The sequence below is a fragment of the Prionailurus bengalensis genome, chromosome B2 (genome assembly GCF_016509475.1).
Source record: "Prionailurus bengalensis isolate Pbe53 chromosome B2, Fcat_Pben_1.1_paternal_pri, whole genome shotgun sequence".
Taxonomy (NCBI): domain Eukaryota; kingdom Metazoa; phylum Chordata; class Mammalia; order Carnivora; family Felidae; genus Prionailurus; species Prionailurus bengalensis.
Window position 1 is genome coordinate 109,222,775 of NC_057349.1, and position 14,865 is coordinate 109,237,639.

General features: G+C 33.8%; 1 protein-coding gene across 2 annotated transcripts in view; it reads right to left on the reverse strand.

The window, feature by feature from the left end:
* Nucleotides 1-14,865, reverse strand: part of TBC1D32 (TBC1 domain family member 32) — a 213,040-nt gene that overhangs the window by 122,908 nt on the left and 75,267 nt on the right. For both annotated transcript variants that reach the window (XM_043592221.1, XM_043592222.1), the window contains exons 19-21: nt 7,539-7,677; nt 4,325-4,412; nt 2,286-2,404 (exon numbers count right to left, since the gene is read on the reverse strand). In XM_043592221.1, the coding sequence (XP_043448156.1) occupies nt 2,286-2,404; nt 4,325-4,412; nt 7,539-7,677 (346 nt within the window). The remainder of the gene's footprint in view (nt 1-2,285; nt 2,405-4,324; nt 4,413-7,538; nt 7,678-14,865) is intronic.

A 14,865-nucleotide genomic window follows, 5' to 3' on the forward strand; every position in this document is an offset into this window, starting at 1 on the left:
AAGAGTCCTATGTACTAACAAGAAATTAAAAGAAAAACAACAGGCTTTTATACTCACTCACCCGCTTGCAATTTCTTTTTAATGTGAAAATTCAAATACCCAACTGGTATCCTTGTCCTTCAACCTGAAGAAATTCCTTTAGTGTTAAATAAAACACAGGTCTGCTGTAAAATACTTTCTTAGCCTTTAAAAGTTTATTTCACTTTTAACCTTGAATCATTTTGCTGGATATAGAATTCTAGGTTGACTGGGCTTTCCCCTTTCATCAAAGATATTCTATTATCTTCTGGCCTCCACAGTTTGCAATGAGACACCCGCAAACTTTTTTGTTGTTCCCTGTATGTATGATTTTCTATGGCTTCTTTCAAGATTTTCTCTTTCTCTTTAGTTTTCAGCAGTTTGTATGTCTATAAGTGGGCCTTGCTGTGGTTTCCATTGTATTTTCATTCTTTGCATATTCTTCCTTGAGATTCGCTAAGTTTCTTGATCTTTAAGTTTACATTTTTAAGATGTTTAGAAATTCAGCTTTTGTTCAAATATTTTTCTATCCCACTTTCCTTCTCCTCCATTTGATACACCAACCATATTAAATTTTTAGATGAGATCTCACAAAAATTACTTCAAATAAAAGGTATTTACTTCTAGAATTTAAGTTTTTATTTATTTTGAGAGAGACAAAGACAGCATGGGTTGGGGAGGAGGAGAGAGAGAGGGAGGGAGGGGGAGAGAGAGAGGGAGAGAGAGAGAGAGAGAGAGGGAGGGAGAGAGAGGGAGAGAGGGAGAGAGGGAGAGAGGGAGAGAGAGAGAGAGAGAGAGAGAGAGAGAGAGAGAATATCTCAAGCAGGCTCTGAGCTGCCAGTACAGGGCCTAAACTGGGGCTAGAACTCACAAAACCATGAGATCATGACCTAAGCTGAAACCAAGAATCAGATGCTTAACTGACTGAGCCACCCAGGCACCCCAGATCTAGAATTTCTATCTGGTTCTTTTATATAGCTTCTATTTCTCTATTATAATTTCCAATTTGTTCATTTATTACAAGCATATTTTCCTTTACATGCTACTTATAACAACTTCTTCAAAGTCCTTGATAAATAATTTCAGTTTAATCATCATTCCTAATCTTCTACTAGATGCCTTTTTCTGGGTAAGAATCACATTTCTCTTATTCTTCATATGTCTAGTAATTATGGATGATATCCAATATACTATGAAAGGTATATTCCCCAATGCTGATTTTAATTTAGCAGTTAACATGGAAAATTCAAAGTCTAAACTCTAACCTCTGTGGTAAGATTATCTGATATCAGTGAAGTCCAAGTTCAGGAGACAGTCTTAACATCTGGACTGTATGAACACAGAGTTTAGGTGCCCCCTAGGTACTTCTCTACTTTCCAGAGACCTCCTTCCATTTTCCAGCTTCTCTTCTGCTTCTCTTCTGCTAAACCTTCTCTTCTGCTTTTTCAAACTTGTTAGAGTATGGATTTCTATCTGTGGAGCACCAACTGGTACCTGCCCTCAAGCAAAAGTCTGTTAAATCCAGAAAATCAAACAGTATCAATCTTTTCATCTACATAGTGACTCACCTCCATCTTCTCCCCTCTATTTAGCCATTCCAGTACTTTTAACTAGTTGATTTTTTAAGCCATTTTTCCTGAGTTTATGTTTCTACCGGAAAAAACTAGCCTACCATTATAGAAAGTAGAACTTAATTTTTGAAGAATATTTTATGACATCCACTGAAACTTTCCCAGGCTCCCATAAAGTCAAAGACAGGAATCATCGAATAACTTCAGTGAAATTCGCAAACATGTCAACTATATAAAAGCCACTGAATTGTAATAGAACATTGTATAGGTGCTTCAGAATTTCTTTTTTGGCACATTTCTCTAAAGGATAGCATCTTTTCTTCACCCACCCCTGCTTCAAATAATCCTGAAAATTTTCTATTAGATTTAAACCAAAGGGCAAAAGCTTACTTATCTTTTTTTGGCTTTGGTCGATTGGTTTGTTTCAGGGTTTTTTGAGAGAGTTTGTTTTTTCATAGCATGTCTGGTATATATCACTCTTTATTAAGAGAAAAATGACAGTAAAAATATTGTGAAAACATCCTTGAAAAATATAACTCCCATGGAACACTGGTAGTTCTAGCCACTTATTTTGAAAACAAAAATTAGAAATGAAAAAAAGAAGAAGAGAAACTGGAGAAGCTGGTGACTGTAACCGAATATAGATAAAGTCTAGATGAAGTAATTTCTGAGAGAGATACTCAAATCATTTCTTACCTTTTGACAGCTCCGGTCAATAGGATCCACTGGAGTAGATCTGGGATGGGTTACTCTAACATCATCTCTTCCACATTCCAGATTGGTCCATAATTCAGTTATAAGTGCATTAATAAACCCTGAGAAGAATTATATACATATTTACAGTATGCAATTTCTTGGAATTATGGAAGAAAGATATAATTATCCCTCTGACAAGATTGGTTCTCTCTGACAAAAGACACATACTTACATCTTCTGTAAGAAATAACCTTTAAACTTAGTAGAAATTATATCTCCTGTTGTTAATTATACCTATATGATACCTCATTATCCTAAAACTATATAATGACTAAATTCTGAGAGACCATTTCCCTAAAGAACTGAATTTTGAGTCTCTGGATTTATCACTTGGCCAATAACGTCTCACCATGCTTTTCTGAAAAATAAGGTTTACCCTTTACTCTTCGAGTGAGAAAGGCAGCTGAAAGGTGGTATGTGTTTGTATGTATATGTGTATGTTGTGTATCAGGAGGCAGGATAGGCACTTAAAAGAGTTTAAGTGTGTTCCTTATTCTAATATAACTGTTTTTATAATTCCTATGCTTAACACAATTCTTCATTTCACACAATTTTGGCTCAATACAGTCTAAATTCTGAATCAGGTACTATATATCTAAATGAAAGTGATTATTAAGGCTGATTATTATTTTATGAAGAATCAAATTACATTTTAAAAAAGTGTAAAACAGAACACCTAATCATAAAATCAGTAAATTCATAATAACATTAGAACAGAAAGGTTCCTCTGGTATAACAGGAAAAAAAAAAAAAAAGCTCTGAAATCAAGAATATCAGGGATCAAATCACAAATATGCAGGCTTAGTAGTCGTGTCCTTAGATTTGTTCAACTTCTTAGAGCATCAGGTCCCCTGTTGGAAAACTGAAACAGTGCTATACTCGAGGGTTGCCATGAAGTATAAATGGGACAATACATATGAAGTTCCTAACATAGTACCCTAAGAGATCATAGGAATTCAAGCAATGTTAATCTTCCTTCCTTTGTCCTGTAAAATTATTGCAATTAATCCTCTCACGGGAAGCTTGACAGTATTGGGCTCAGAAGCTTAATGACTTGACCAACAGGGAAATCTGAGATTGTACCTCCAAATGCTTCCATTAATATGCCCCTGAGTATAGCAATATGTTAGATTTTACACTAAGTAGAAGAAAAAATAAGTCGTTCAGTTTAGGACAACTTCTTCCAAGAAGCACGTTTCATAATACAAGTACTCCAAATTAGCTTAGCCGAAAAGTTTTTAAGATATATTATAGTAAAATATTTTCACTTAAGGAAAGGACCAATTATGGTCAGTGATGTTCTAGTTCATCAACACTAAACTTTGAAAAATATAACCATAACATCTCTATTAGAAGTTATGTCTTATCTCTCTGGTCTAGGGTTCAGATAGCCTTAAGGTATATTAAATTCCCAATGTTTAAACTCTTAAAAATTCAATCCATTGTAGATAATACATGCTGACTGCAAATACAGTGGTAAAAGTGGTGAAAACTTAGCTTTCAAGGGCAAAAGAGAAAGAAGAATAAGGAAATAGTATGTGTGTATGATAATTATTGTGGTTGTGTATATTTTGATGCATATACAGGCCACTAAAACTGAGCATTAAGAAATCATGTAAGATTTAAGAGGGAAAAAAATCTTGTAAGATTCAACTTTACTGAAAGAGGATTTATAAGATGAAGACAATTGCTTAAGCATCAAGTACTTCTCAGTTTAATTCATTATGTTCCATTGTTCTGAGGAAAAGAGAACAAGGCTGTGTATATATACTTCAAGGGAAAAAAAAAATCCCATTGCAATTTCATGGAAGAGAAAAGATAAAGGAAACCATGTAACTTTCCCTTACTTAAGGCCAAACCTGCGAAAAAGAACTTTATAGAGTAAATATCCTGAGAGCTGATCATGCCAGTTAAATTTTCTATTGGCTTGCTCATTTTATTTAAAATTATTAACATTCTGATTAAAAGAAAAAACCTACCTGAACTTTGTAGTGCCACTGCACCTGCTGCTGTTGATGACACTTGTGTAACCAAAACTCCGTAGCCAAACTTTTTATGCCTGCTGATCTAACAAAATGAATAAGGAACAATGAAAAGAAGGAAAACATAAAATGCTAATATTTTATTTATATGTTACATGTAGGTTACTGATTCTTCTTGTTAGAATACTAGACATTCTTTTAAGTAAACATAATGAGCAGCAAAACAAACTCAGACACCCTGTCAATGAGTTAATATTTTGGGGGTTCTCATTTCAGATAGAGGTTCTGGTCCCAGCTGTAAAATTAAGTAGCGTTTTGCTTTGAACAAGTCACTTCCCTCTCTAGGTTAAAACAAAGGACTTTGACCATGATGAAGATTAACATTCCTTCCAAATTTAAATGCTGTTATTTTATTCCTTAGGTCAGTCCCTCAATAATAAATTTCCTCGCATATAAATCTGTATTGACTGTCAGCCAAACTATACTCTTAATTAAAAAAAAAAAAAACTTAAAAAAATAATATCTTCTCAATGGCAATCATTTTTAGAGGAAATGTGATTTTTTTCCCCTAAAGTAATTATATATATATTAAACACACAAAGAATACTGATCATTAACATACAAGTTTATAAATAGTGTTGTAGAAAACACTGGATAATTTGCATGTCACAAAGAGTACTATACATGTATTCCTGGTAAAGTACACAAGGATCACTCCTGGCAGAAAACAATACGGAAATAACAGAAAATAAACAGTGTTCCTACTTAGATCTTAGCTAAGACCAGGTTGGCTAATAAAATTGTTGATATCTAAACAAAGTTAACCATTCACAATTTGTATTTTTTCAACATTTCATTAAAAGAATTGATTTTTTAAAAAAAGGACCTGTTTTAATCAAATTTTTAAGATATAAACTGTGCATTCAGTCTTGAAGGCAAAAAAAAAAAAAAAAAAAAAAAAAAGAGTAGACAGGGAACTAAAAGCCCATGGGAAAGAATTAGATTGGATTTTCTACTCATGTCTCCATTTGTTTGCCTTCCTTTTCCATTTTTATTACTCATATTTTCCACTTTCCTTGAACTGCCATACATTAGTTTTGTAGTCAGATGACAGAGAGGTACAAAAATATGAATGGCTATTTTTTTTCCCACTCTCCTTCCATAATAACTAAATAAATACCTTACTGATCAATCAACCCCATTGACCCTGCTGACTTAGATATCAGCAGCCACAGGGGCTTCCTAGATTCACACTAAGTACTGAAAAGGAAGAGGCAAAGAAAAACTTCATAGAAGTTAGAGATGCTTTACTAAGACTCAGCTTTCATGAAACACAAATTTGAGTTCGAGTCTTACTGCTGTAAGTAGATGTGAGAGCATATGCAGATCAGTTAACAAGCCTGGGTCTCTACTTTCTCTTCAGCAAAATTAAGGAAATGGCCTAGTGGCTTTCTTACAAGATAATGGAGAATTTAAATTTTCAAAAAATTTCTTGAATAGCATAAAGCACCATTAAACTATTGTATTATATTACAAGGTTGTAAGTTACTGAGGTTCAGGGAACAGTGTCTTCTATTATAACAACCAGTGTGGTACAAAGACTAGGGTTTTTTTTTTTATATTCATAAATGTTAAAACAGAGACATCTATTCCTAGTTGTATTATCACAATAGCAATAGTTGTGTATGCACAGTCTCAAGCATCTGATAAGAAAAGTGTCTTTGAATTGCTTCAATATTTTCAAAAATGTAAAAAAACAAAACAAAACAAATGGCTAACTAGTACACAAGGTGATTCAAACTCACCAACAGAGAAATTCAAATTAAAATGGCCATATATGTAAACTTAAAAATCCTGAGAAACTTCAGGATTTACTATAGTCTGAATGTTTGTGTCACCTCCAAATTTCGTACGTTAAAATCCTAACCTCCAAAGGTGAGATAGTAAATGGGACCTTGATTTGGTCATAAGGTGGAGAGAACTCATGAATGGGATTAGTGCTGTTATAAAAAAGATCCCAGAGAGCTCCCGAGCCTGTATCCATGTGAGGATACAATGAGGCATCTGTGACCAGAGAGGGCCCTTCTCTGACCACATTGGCATCCTGATCATGGACTTCCAGCCTCCAGAACTGAGCAGTAAATTTCTGTTTATAAACCACCCAGTCTATGGTATTTTAACAGCCCAAATGGACTAAGACAACATTCTACAAGATATATACATATCCCAGGATATTACACATATTAAAAACATTAGCATGGAAGTCTGGGGTAGAGGAATACACACAGGGTGAAATGGAACTGTGAACCAGAAATGACAGGAAATAAAATTAATTAAGACAACATCTTGCATGGACAAATGACAGCAGTATGCCATAAACTGAGGCATGTAAATAAGTTCTCTATACTTGAGGCCCATTTAAATAATAATTAAAAAACACATCTGCTCATATAAACCTTATGTCAAACTGATGAACTAATGCTCATAGGTTTTATTTGTGAGGAATGGTCAGGACCGTCTCTCAAAAACTACTTACCTTCACAGGCAAAAACTCTTTAAGTTTTTTGTTTTTATAGACTTAAACAAAAGCAGGGAATTAGAACTGAAGAACAAATAAAATCGTATTTACAACCTGGTAACCTAGTAACATCAATATACAACAGCTGTGAGAGACAAAGAAGACACTTTTAAAAGCATACATATAATCCTAAAAAGCCCAAAAGTTCAGGAATGTTTACACCATCACAGCAAAAAGCTGAATACACCTTAATGGACTTAAGAGAAAGGGCTAAATTATACTGTACATTTTATTTAACAGTATCTAAAAATTAATCTACAAATATTTTTCTTTTTAATGTGAGGACCAAATTCCTACTAACGTGTACATTTAGACCCAATAGTGAATTTCCTCCTCCTGAAATTCCACCCAGCTTTAGTACAACCAGATGTTTGTTATATTTATAACACATCTGGATGGTTAACTATATTTTTCAATTCCATCTGGTTGTTTCCCATCCTGTAAACATATCCATAGATACCAACATCAATTCTAATGCTTTCCTGAAATAATATCAAGTTAAATATTACAATGCTATATGGTTTTTTAATTGAGGTTTAATAACCTCTTCACTCAGAGAAGACAGAATGATGTTCTTAATAGCTTTTACAGCAAGAAAAATTCTTTTTGCCTCTAGCAGATGGTAATTCATACCTGTAATTTTTTTGCGTATCGGTTGAACATAAATGTCAGACATTCGTTGATGGCACCTGTTCTTTGAAGAAATAGTAGTCCTTTGGGAGTGGCAGCAAAATTTAGTAAATCATCTAACAAATTCTCTTCCCAAGCCATACTGAAACAAGCAAAATAAAGGTATGCATTTCTTTATTATACTCAAAACTAAAAGAAAATATTTCAGCTTAACGTTGTTGATAAACTTAAAGAGTACATATTGAGGACTAAGTATTCAATATTTTTTAAAAAACAGATTAAAAAAAGTATGCTTTCCTTGATAATAATGATTTTTATTGTATTTTCTGCCCAATACTTTTCTTTCACTTTAATTAAATATTAACTGCATGTGTCAGCATTTTTTTACACCTAGATTCTCTCATCTGTGCTTTAAATTCTTTCTCTTCTCTTCTTGTAATTCTGCTGGGCTGGGAGTCCCCAGGCCCCAACTCTCCACTATTTTCATACTTTTTATTTTTTTTTTCCAGTATGTACATATGTATGTATCTATGTATGTGTAAGTATGTATTTACTTAGAGACAGTGCAAATAGAGGAAGGGCAGAGAGAAAGGGAGAGAATTCCAAGCAGGCTCTGTCCTGTCATCACAGAACCTAATGCGGGGCTTGAAGCCATGAAACCACGAGATCATGACCTGAGCCGAAACCAAGAGTCAGACACTTGACCAACTAAGTCACCCTGCCTCCCCTATATTTTCTTTTCATTACAGAGTATCTGTCCTCTAACTTTCCAAAGCGTATCAGGCATAGTATATTTATTTTAATAGGTTTTTCATTTTACTTTTGGAGAATAACATTGTTTTTTTCTCAAAACACTTTTAAAAGGAGGGCCAGTAACATTCTCCCCAGAAAAAGTTTGAAACATTCAGAAGACACAGTTAAACAGGGGAGCCAGAGCTAGAAATATGGAAACATAGGAGGGGAAATGAGCACTTCATTTGAAGTACCAGAAAGAGAAAATGTACTCCCTACTGGATATTCCTAGTTGTCTAGAAAGAAACTTTGTATATAAAAATAGACCAAAAATTAATTATTGACATGTATAGTAAAACAGTGAATCTGTAGAAGTGTGCCATTTACCCACCAAGGAAGTTTCAGAAGTCTGTTTTGAAAATGATTGTAAAATAACTTGAAATCCAGGACTTTTCCAATCAAAAAGAGAATAAGTCCGTGTTTTGACACACATCCCTCTGCACCAATCACAGAGTAGTGGCCAAAGATTCAGCCATGTTTAAATAACAAATTCCATCATGGACAGAAACACACAGAAGTGAGGCTCTACTTTTAAGGTAAATGCAGGCAATGGAAACTAAATTTAGCAGTAAGATACAAAGGACTAGAGGAGTCACACATCAGATACAAGACCAGTGCTAGGCTCACTGCTTAAGACAGACCTACGACTGGGTGAGACTAATAGAAATAATATATATTTAACTCAAGTATAATTTACATACTTAAAAATATTATATGTAACAAAATATTTATGTATGTATAACAAGGTCTAAAAGTAGGGCTTTTGACAGAAGCTTTTGTCCCAGAAGCCTAGGACAACAGGAAGACACAGATAAAGCCTCATTTCTAGAAATGAGCATATGATCAATTTATATTCTAGTTCTTCAGTTGTAGCTATACTATCCACATCATCAGTGACAGGAGCCTCAAGATACCAATACAAAATGTATTTAAAATATGACAGTAAAAGAGAAAAACCATAAAACTGCTTGGCAGGGAGAAATGAACATAGAAATATAAGTGGGAAGAAACAATAAGGAAGGAGGAGAAAGAAAATAGGGAAGGAAACAAACGAAAAGACTGAAAAATGAACTCCCAATCAAACTTTAAGAGAGATCTAAAGCTTATCACAATACCCTCCAGTTCCATCCACATTGTTGCAAATGGCAAGAGATCATTGTTTTTCATTGCTAAGTAGTATTCCACTGTATGTATGTATGTATGTATGTATGTATGTATGTATACATACATAACATGCTGTATGTGTGTATACACACACACACACACACATCTTTAACCATTCATCAGTTGAGAGTATTGTGCTAAGCAAAATAAGTCAATCAGAGAAAGATATATGATTTCACTCATATGTGCAAGTTGAGAAACTTAACACAGGAACATAGGGGAAGGGAAGTAAAAATAAGATAAAAACAGAGAGAGGTAAAACATAAGAGATTCTTAAATACAGAGAAAAAAACTGAGGGTTGATGGGGGTGGGGATTTGGGGATGAATGGGTTAAATGGGTGATGGACATTAAAGAGGGCACTTTTTGGGATGGGTGTTATATGTAAGAGATGAATAACTGGACTCTACTCTCCTGAAGCCTAGAGTACACTGTATGTTAACTAACTTGAGAATTTAAAAAAGATACCTAAAGCTAAGAGCTAGCAGAATTGACACTTATCAAATTAATCCATTCCAGCTGAAATAACTTTCAGAAATGACTAAAATAAATTTATGATACTCAAGGGAAGTTTTTAAAATGTTTCTATTAAAACTGAAGCAAAAAGCAAAAGGGAAATAAAAACAAGTACATTTTTTAAAAAAGAACCATTGGAAATTTTGGAAATAAGAAGCATAGCCACTTATCAGTCACAGTCAAAGAATTATTGAATTGGATAGTAGATAGGTAGGAAATGTTTAAGAAAACTGATGACAAACAGAATAAAGACTGAAAGGCCTCAAAACACATCTAATAAAAGCGGTAAAAGAGAAACAAAGGGATATACGAAAAGATACTAAGAATTTTCTAGATTTGAGGAAAGACACCAGTCCAGTCCATAGATTGAAAGAACATTCAAAGTACCAAGCAGGATAAACTCAAATCACACAAATGACAAACATCCAAAATACACACACACACACAAAAGCAAAAAACAAACAAAAACCACAATCAAATTAAAAGATAGGAGAAAGGATATGACCTATAAGAGAAATGTGATTATACTAACAGATTTTTTCAGTTACTACTTATTCCAAAAGAAAATGGAGTAATAGCTTCAAATACTGATGAGAAATAATTGTGTATCAAAAATTTTATACCCAGATAAATTATAAACTACCCTTTAAGAGGGGCAGTTTAGATAGGAGTGGGTTGCATGGATTGGAGGGGAAATGGTCAATTTCAGACATAAAGAGAAGACTAGTTTACTTCTCTCAAACCCTTAAAAAACAATTAAAGGAAAACTATTTGGAAACTTACTATGGGGGAAAATGTGAGCCTATGAGAAAGAATGAGCTACAAGTTTCAACAAACAGCAAAAAACAGTAAATGTCTATAAATTTAATAACTGACTGAAAAGAAAAATTAGGTGCTTCAAATAAGAAAACAAAGTAAGGTTTTTTAAGCAAAGGCAGATTTGGGTTTTAAATGACCCTGTACTGTATCACAAAATCTCACCCAACATAAAAGGATACATATCATGCAATCCAGGTCCTCTGAAAATATAAATTAATTAGAAGTCAACAGTTAAAAAAATATATTAGTAAAAATAACTGTTTGGAAACAACTGTATTGAAAACATTTCATGGGTTAAATAGTAAAATCAAAATAGAAAGTTTTTAAAATATTTAAAAGAGCTTAATATGAAAGTACTACATATCAAAATGTATTAAAATTAGCATGGCTGAGGTGCATTGCTTCTTTCAACATCCATTCTCATTCCCCTTTTCATTTACTTTCCTGTACTACAGAAGTGAGGAAAGGAGAGAAGATGCAAACAGCATTAGTAAAACCCAAACCTGGTCTTTGCATAAACTAATACAATAAAGTAGTCAAGGGAGGAAAACAGCCATAAAAATACTAAGACTCAAAAAATAAATAATTACAGCTAAAGAATTTTTTAATCAGACAAGAATATTTCAAACGAGTTAAAAAATGTATATGTTTAGATAAGAAAAAGTCATTTTTTAGGAAAATATCAAAAGTCTCTCAAGCACAAAAAAACCTGGATAACCATTAGCCATTAAAGAAATTGTAAATTTTTTTAATGTTTGTTTATTTTTGAAAGAGAGTGAATGTGAGGGAGGTGCATAGAGAGAGGGAGACACAGAACCTGAAGCAGGATCCAGGCTCTGAGCTGTCAGCATAGAGCCCAACATGGGGCTCGAACTAGTGAACTGGAAGATAATGACCCGAGCCAAAGTCAGATGCCTAACCAACTCAGCCACCCAGGTGCCCCAAAAGAAATTGCATTTTAAAGTCTACCTTGACTCCCACCCCTCCAAAAAAATTAACAGAGGCGAAAAACTTAGAGAGTGCATCCCATAATTTTGAAAAATTACAGAAAACTGGCATAATTTTATCTTTTCTGCCAAGATCTTAACATTTAATTTTCTTTCACTTATAGAGAAGATATGGTTTGAAATGGAAAATCAAGCCACTGAATGTGTTTGTTGGTATTGAGATAAGAGCAATGGCAAAAAATACAGTTTTGTTAGCTTATGAGAACTTGTTTCTTTGAATGGTTAGATATTATAGAGGGTTAGACACTTTCACGGATATTGAGTTTCAGGTGTTTATTTCTTTGGATCATGGGCAGAGTTTTACAGATCAAAGACACCCCCCTTACTTCACCCTCAAGTTTTCTAACTCTTGATGATTGGTTGGGGCAGATTGGGCACCTTGTTTTCCCTCTAATTATATTCTTCTCTATGGTCACACTAACAATGATCCCACATAGTTTGCAATCACTGCACTCCCTACTATCAACCAAAATAGCATGGTAGAAATTTCAGTTGGGATTACAATCCAAAGCCTAAATTTAAAAGACATCAATCCCCTATGATGACTATATAAATGTTTCTAATCTTCTCTGCAGTATTGTATGCATCTATAAATAGAAAAATGGAGGGGAATCTCCAAAATATGCTTGTCAGAAAGTATAAGCTCAAAATACCTAACATTAGTCTGTCAGAGGTTCAAAAATAAGAATTTTACCAACTTACTGTTAATTTTACCTTTATCATATCAATCTTACTGTTGGTGTCATTATTTAGAAACTAGTGTCTAAGAGTAGAAGTGTTATTTATTCACTGATTCAAGAAAGGTATAAAGAATGGGAGGAGATATTTGCAAAGGATATTTCTGATAAAGGTTTAGTATCCAAAATATATAAAGAATGTATACAGCACCAAAAAAACAAATATTCCAGTTAAAAAATGAACAGAAAACATGAACAGACATTTCATCAAAGACATACAGATGGCCAACCAACACATGAAAAGACATTCAACATCACTCATCAGGGAAATGCAAATCAAAACCACAATGAAATATCACTTCACACCTGTGAGAATGGCTAAAATGAAAGATTCCACTACTGGGTATTTAACAAAGAACACAGAAACACTAATATGAAAAGATATGCACCCCTATGTTAACTGCAGCATTATTTACAATAGCCAAACATGGAAGCAAAATGTCCATCAACAGATGAACAGATAAAGTGATACACACACACACACACACACACACACACACACACAATGGAATAGTACTCAGCCATAAAAGACAACGAAATCTTGCCACTGGAAACCACATGGATGGATCTACAAAGTATGATGTTAAGTGAAATATGTCAGCTGGAAAAAACAAATACCACACAATTTCACCCATATGTGGAATTTAAGAAACAAAACAAATGAACAAAGACAAAAAAGAGACAAACCAAAAAAGACTCTTAACTACAGAGAACAAACAGATGGTTACCAGAGGGTAGGAACATGTGGGGACAGGCTAAATAGGTGACGAGTTTAAGAGTGTGCTTATGATGAGCACTGAGTAATAATACGGAATTGTGGGATCACTATATTGTACACGTGAAACTAACTTAACACTCACTGTATATTAATTATACTGGAATTAAATAAAATAAAAGAAACATTATCAGGAATCTATGTACTGACACTAGAACAGTCTAATTCACTGGTCCACATGGTTTTACACTCCAATTTTAGCAAACTACGAAGGAACAAATAATGTCTATCTCCAACTTTTCAATTAACACAAAAGAACAAAATACATTCAATTCTATGAGGTAATTTAATTTTGCTGACAAAAATAAAATCAACAGTTCTGACTCTCTATTATCAAAAAGTCTATTAAATCTTATTTCTAAGACATTAGAATCATATACTGTAGGAACCTCCTTTTCCTCCAGAATCAAGTTTCTACATTGAGCACACATTCCCCATTTTAACATTGCTTGCCTCTTACCACCTAATCACTTAGTCTCCATGGAAGAAGGGACTCAGGAGATCTGGAGAATGTCCTAAGCACACCTGGCTAAGTAATGCCTCTCTCCCAGTCTACTGTGTGATCCAGCTAGGTAGCTTCCTGTAGGAAGCACACATTCTGCTCTGTTCTACTGTGTAGTTCAGTCTGTTCTTTGTTAAGCTCTGCCTCAGAGGGAAGCCTATGACTGTCCACTAACCATTGTGACAGAAGGGTAAATCAAATTCTTGAGCTCTTAGGAAGCCTGTATATATTCAATGTTTTGATCTGTTTGACTTCTTTATCTCTATTACTTGGTTGACAGCTCAGGAAAGAAGCGTGGCATATAATTTATTAGCTCTTTCACACTCTAACTTCAGAATCTAAAAATATTACTGAGAGTAAAATGTATTGACTATTAATCACGTTCCCTCTTCTTAGCCTATTTGACCATACTATTTCTTCCATCTGAAATAACATTTTGCCCCTTTTTAGTCAGGTTAGTATCTATTCTCTTTAACTTACTTTAACAACTTCTTCCAAAAGGATTTCCCTCACAAGTTGCCTCCCAATAAACCCTTCATGACCCCATCATATAAATTTAGTATACCATATTGCCACATTGTATTTATTTGTATTCTACCCTACACAATAAGTTCTTAAGATATAGGTATCCTCAGAAGTCCAAGCCCTTGGTCTAGCACATGGCTGAATGAATCAAAGGAAGATGAGAAATCAGAGGAGACCTCAAAGAAAACATCTAAAAACTACCTCAAAACTGCAGAAATGTTTTTCTCTCCACACACAAAAAAATGGCAATTAAGCTTATGACAACAATCAGAAAAAAATTATAGCTAATATTTAGGAAATTAGCTATTTGTTGAACAATTACATTGTTAAGGAAATTAAAAAAGGCTTTTTGTTAGACTTCTTTAGTTAAAACTATGCCTATCCAAAAAAAATGTTGATTTTTAATTTTTTCTTAAGAATATCCCTTAAAGTTCTATTATCTGTTTAGAGCATGCCAACAACTAAGAAGAGAATGCAGGTATATTAGTCATCAG